The sequence below is a fragment of the Pteropus vampyrus genome, unplaced genomic scaffold (genome assembly GCF_000151845.1).
Source record: "Pteropus vampyrus isolate Shadow unplaced genomic scaffold, Pvam_2.0 Scaffold29, whole genome shotgun sequence".
NCBI lineage: Eukaryota > Metazoa > Chordata > Mammalia > Chiroptera > Pteropodidae > Pteropus > Pteropus vampyrus.
The window spans coordinates 5,456,526-5,462,719 of NW_011888810.1; the positions used below are offsets into that span (position 1 = coordinate 5,456,526).

The 6,194-nt window shown below is 38.7% G+C and overlaps 1 protein-coding gene across 1 annotated transcript in view; it reads left to right on the forward strand.

The window, feature by feature from the left end:
- The window catches only part of ADAMTS18 (ADAM metallopeptidase with thrombospondin type 1 motif 18), a 382,382-nt gene extending 377,899 nt beyond the window's left edge, over nucleotides 1-4,483 (forward strand). The window contains exons 24-25 of the mRNA XM_023528594.1: nucleotides 496-643; nucleotides 2,649-4,483. Coding sequence (XP_023384362.1) covers nucleotides 496-643; nucleotides 2,649-2,764 — 264 coding nt within the window. The 3' untranslated portion in view covers nucleotides 2,765-4,483. The remainder of the gene's footprint in view (nucleotides 1-495; nucleotides 644-2,648) is intronic.
- The last annotated feature ends 1,711 nt before the right edge of the window (nucleotides 4,484-6,194 follow it).

The following is a 6,194-nucleotide window of genomic DNA, read 5'->3' on the forward strand; positions in this document are numbered from 1 at the left end:
AATTGGATCTAATTGGACAATAAAATCATTGACTTCTGGGAAGCACCGCATCTACCACGCTAGCTCAGAATTTGGCTGGGCACTGAGGGCCTAACTCCAAAGCCGTCTCAGAGTCTCGTTTCTTTTGCTGTCCTAGTTTTGAACTATCTCCCCACTACTGCATCTGCAGAGATTATTTGGAATTCTTTAAATACTGCCTTTAATTGCCTAGATGTGTCTGTATTTGTTTCTGCATTCTTATGGTGGCTTCTATATTTCTGGAAGCTCTCTCCTTTATGAGCCACTTAATGGGAGACACACACTTCTGGGTGAGATAGCATTAGCCTAACTAAGACCCTTCTAATCAGATCAAATGGCTAATCAGATCAAATGTACCTGGCTCTGGAGGATCCCTTTTATCAACAGACGTCTTGGTAATGTCATGCAGCACAGAGACGCCTCTTTGAGATCACCGACATGCCAGCTGAATGTTTGATTCTCTTCCCTGTCCTGCAGTGCACGGTGACCTGTGGAGGAGGGGTTCAGACCCGATCCGTCCACTGTGTGCAGCAGGGCCGGCCTTCCTCAAGTTGTCTGCTCCAACAGAAACCTCCGGTGCTACGGGCCTGTAATACCAACTTTTGTCCAGCTCCTGAAAAGAGAGGTAAAAGTGACCCCTACACTCCAATTTTACTAGTCTTCAGAGAATTTTTCAAACACCCACTGTTTGGTGGTGCAGCTCGTACACGGCCCACCTCTAGGGGGCGCCATTCACATCAAAGTCCACGTGAACGGTGCTCCTTGGAGGCACACAAGGCACAGATCCAGGTAGTTCCCGCTCAAAGTGATCTTGTATGCAGGGAACATTTAATTGTATGATAGGGCTTTTTAATCATTAATTCTTATTTGAAAGTTTGCAAGTCCATTTTTCTAAACTAAATTTTAGTTGAACAAATGAAAAAGTAACCACTGTGTGCCAGACGGTGGAAATGCAAGAGTGGACAAGAATTGCCCTCAAGGAGATAAATTACCATGAATGTGTCTTATCCTAGTACTACAGCTTAAATGTTTTCTTCAGTTCAAAAGAAGGGCAGTGAGTGCTAATGGGAAATTCAGTTACCTGAATGAACTATATACCGTTCCTCACCAGAGCAACTTACATTAATCTGACACCACAAAATATTTTTTTCAACCTAATCAGATTTCCTTGGGCTAAAGAACATTTTCCATCATGTACCTGCTTTTTCTTTTTACCCAGTCACAGCTTTTCCCCGACTATCCAGTCTCATACCCCATGCTTTCCCATTTGCGGTGAACCAGACCCAGGACGGTGACTCACTTCATCTCCCCTGTCCACATCACTTCCCATCTCTGTCTTCATTGTTGTCGTTTATCTGCTTCTTATGGCCTGAGCTCCAGCTCTGGGCATCCCTTTTCCTTCCTCTGCTTTCTCGCCTATCTTATCTGAAGCTTGCACAAGACCAGAAAGCTAGCAACACAGCAGTTGCTCAGAGTCAGACCCCTTCTCGGAGTCAGCATTGCCAATTCTAAGCAACGCTGGAATTCTCCAAACCCGTAGCCTTTCTCAGCAGAAAGCTTATGGGAGATGAAGTACACCTTTCAAGCAAGTGGTCATGTTCTCTCAGATGTACCCACGTGTATAAAGACCATGGGAAGCAGATCCTGGGACCCTGTCAGCCCTTATGAGAACTACTTTTTACTCTGAGAGGCTGGGCGCTAATGGGAGACTTTGGGACAGAGGCATGACCTGGTTTATGTTTTCAGAGGATCACTGGGGCCACTACAAGTTGCGATGTGTATATACAAGGGAATTTTAGGCATAAGAACAAAGGCTTGAAGAAGAAACTATAGACAGTTCTCAAGCATAGAAAGATAGGCTAGAAATTGGGAGCAGTAGGAGAGCTGAGACCTTTGCATGCTGCAACCAAAGGCACAGTGGAGAGCCACTGAAGGGGGCTCATGGGTGGTGTGTAGTTTTGGCTAAGGTGAAGGTAAAAATAATTTAAGGCTTGCATAGATAGAGAAGGGGAAAACCTCCAAAATATTTATTCACATATAAGGCAGACTAAGAATTTTTGAAGTCAAAAAAAATCCTTGAGAATCTAATAAAATGACTAAGCCCTAGGTCTTCAAACATTCATTTATGTTTACATAAAAGACATCTTACTCACAATTTCTTGCACATTCTGTAGCGTGAGGCCCTTCTGGGTAAGGATCCCTGATGTTCAGTGTTCTGCTTCCAGTCGATAATCGCATCTTTTACCCTCTGTGAACAACAAAAGTTAGAAAGGACGAGTGTTGACTCAAATCCACTTAGTTGCAAACTGGCGAAGAGATTTATTTAAACCTGCACAGAGTGTTGCAGCTGGGCCTCTAGCCTTGGTGTCCCAGTTCTCAATGTATCAGGCTCCTTGCTCCCCAAGGTCCTCAGGGGATTCTGAATATGCTGTTCCAGGTACTTCCCTTGGATGTAAAATGGTACCTCCCAGGTTATTCGAGGAAGATCAGACATTAATCTCTGGCTAGATACAACTTTTATCTTCACATCCACTTTTCCCCTACCTTTTTAAATTTTGCTAATGGTCACAGTCCCTTTTGATGTCTTAATCATGTTTTCCTAACATGCTAAATATGATCTCTGATTTTAGAGGATCCATCCTGTGTAGATTTCTTCAGCTGGTGTCATCTAGTTCCTCAGCACGGTGTCTGCAACCACAAATTTTATGGTAAACAGTGCTGCAAGTCATGCACAAGGAAGAGCTGATGCCCTCTCGGCACCTTCAGGCCAGGTCTTACCTCTCAACCTCTGGACATACCAGCCATCTTTCGGACTGAAAGCTGAAGACTGCAGCAGCTCGCAAGTGGCTTGGAGTGTGAGGACTCAGCTCTGCAGCACAGACACGCTTCTTAGTCCCCAAAGCACATGGTACTCCGAAGCACTTGAAAATGGGAAGCGATGACAAATCTGACTTAAAAAGAAAACAACATTAATTTGCACTGTCACACGAAAGAAGTGATGAATCACACTGAGACACGTCAACTTTGGGACAGACCCCCTTCCGAATTTGAAAGGGCTCCATGGCAAAGACATCTGTTTAGAAAAGGTCCTTTAAGACTTTAGGTCACAGACAGAGCTGGAAGAATCAAATGTGGATGGAACGTTTACTTGGAGCTCACAGTCTGACAAACTAGATGACCCAAACCAGGATATACAGGAAGCCAAATGGTGCTCACAATTGTGCTTGCTGCTGGACTAGCAAGCTTCATGTTATGTTTATTTAGTGTGCGTGCATTGTTTTTATTATTTTGTTAAAAGTATATTCTGCTTATAGAAAGTCTCCAAGACTAAAATTCACAACTTGAAAAGTGTTCCAAGGCATATTCTGAAAACAGAGCAACATGGACTATTCAAGATCTCCATTTAATTGAAATTCACACCCTCGGGGGAAAACTCCTAAGAAAGGCAAATATGCCCGACACATTATATGGACCTCGGAACTTTTGGTGCTAGCTGAACAAGTAGACGGGATCCTTGAGTTAAAATCTAAGGAGTTAAATAGCAGTGTGTTAACAGAAGGAACATCATTTGTAATGCTCCCTACATATTATCAGAGCTGCTTAGGAAATTAAAGGCCACTTGTGGTTTTTTTCCTACCAACTGATATGTTTAAATTTGCCCTAGAATTTAGTTAACAAGCAAAAAAGTCACAGTGGCAATAGAAAACTCCATCTGTCTTCCTACTATGCTAATATTAATAAATCATAATATGCCAAGACCCTTCAATGAATAAGAGTATTTTACAGTCTCAGATGATATTTTCAGTCTTCAAAAGCCAGTTGTTGGTTGGCACTAATGAGCTTAAAATTGTTCTCAATTGGAAAAACACTGCACTATTTTGCCAAAACCAAAGTAACTTACAAGACTGTGTCCTTCTGTAATTTTTTGAGTCATGGTTATAAAAGACATATTTATATAATTCTACTGTATTCAATTTCTTTGATGAATGTAACCCAATTTTAGTGCTTTAAAAAGTCTCAATTCAAATGGATTTGCTGGCTCAGCACAACCAACTAGACAGCGGTTTGTTAAATTTAGAGCATCCTTGGTTCCCATTCTAATTAAAATCATGCATTCCCAAGTCTCCGAGAAATCATTAGACTATTTTCTCAACCTACTTGTCTTGGCCTAGAGTAGTGGTCATTTTATCAGAAAAAAAGAGTTCTACATCACCATCCCCTTGCCCTCTGAAAAACTGCAAGTTATTTGTACTTTATATAATTATCATTTTATTTTATGGAAAATTAATTTATTACTTAATAGCTTATTGTTATGTGTTCTCACTTGCTTCTCTGAGTAAGTGATAATAATTCTGAGGAAAAGTGTTGAATAAAACCATGGGTTATAGAGAAAAGTCAAAATATATGTGTAATATTTAATTATTTTATAAGTTTATAATAAAGTGTCGTTTCTTTATCTTTGAAACTTGTTAAGTTCTTGAGTAAATTAGTGAGAAGTCAGTTATTTCCAAGGTGATTATAAATGTTAAATCTCAGTAATTTCTCAATGAAAAGTTGAAAAAAAGTTGGGGAAAAATAAGATTAATACTTTTTCCCGTTTGTGTATGAGAAAACAAACTATCAAATACTGATCTGAAACAGATGACATTTTTACCATCTTATGGGGGTACTGAATTATTTTTTCCTTCTCTAAAGGTCATGTAAGCATTTATTTATGGAAATCATCCAAGTTAGATAAACCTACCATAAATGTATTTGACTTTTTCCTTTCTGTTTGAAAGTCATTCTGGTAAAATCATTTTGCAAAGAGAAAGAGGAGGAAGGAAGAAAAAAACAGAGCCTATAGATAAACTCACACCTATATGGTCAATTAATCTATGACAAAGGAGGCAAGAATATACAATGGGGTAAAGACAGCCTTTTCAGTAAATGGTGCTGGGAAAGCTGGATAGACACATGCAAAAAAAGAAAAAAAAAATGAATATACAAGAGGAAACTCAAAATGGTTTAAAGACATACATGTAAGACCTAAAACCATATAACTTCTAGAAGAAAATGCAGGCAGTAAACTCTTTGACATTGTTCTTAGCAATATTATTTTTTAGATATATCTCCTTGAGCAAGGAAAACAAAAGAAAAAATAACTAAATGGGACTACATCAAACTAAAGATTTTCACAGCAAAGGACACCATCAACAAAACAAAAAGACAAATCTGAATGCGACAAAATATTTGCCAATGACACATATGATAAGGGGTTAATATTCAAAACATATAAGGAATGGATACAACTTAACATCAAAAAAAATAATTCAATTTAAAAAAGGTCAGATTATCTAAATTGACATTTCTCCAAAGAGGACATCCAGAGGGCCAATAGACATATGAAAAGATGTTCAACATCACTAACCATGATGGAAATGCAACTTAAAACCACTATGAGATATCACCTCACACTGGTCAGAATGGCTTTTATAAATAAATCAACAAACATCAACAATGAATGTTGGTAAGGATGTAGAGAAAAGGGAACCCTAGTGCACTGTTGGTGGGATTGTAAATTGGTACAGACATTATGGAGATTCCTAAAAAATTAAAAATAGAATTACCATATGACATAGCATTTTAATTTCTGGGTATTTATCCTAAGAAACTCAAAACACCAATTTGAAAAGATATATGCACTATTATGTTCACGTAGCATTTTTTACAACAGCCAAGATATGGAAGCGAACTAAGTGTCCACGGATAGACAAGTGGATAAAGAAGATGTGGTAGTATACATGCAATGCAATGTTACTTAGCCTAGCAATAAAAAAGGCTGAAATCTTACCATTTGTGACAATTTAAATGGACCTAGAGGGTATTATGCTAAGTGAAATAAGTCAGAAAGAGAAAGACAAATACCATATGATTTCACTTATATGTGGAAAATAAAGAACAAACAAAACAAATTCATAGATACAGAGAACAAATTGATGGTTGCCAGATGGGAAGGAGGTTGGGGGAATGGGTGAATAAGGTGAAGGGATTAAGAAGTACAAATTGGTAGTTACAAAATAGTCCTGGGGATGTAAAGTATAGCGTAGGGAATATAGTCAATAATATTGTAATAACTACGTATGGTGTCAGATGGGTATTAGACTTAAGGAGGTGATCACTTATTAAGTTATATA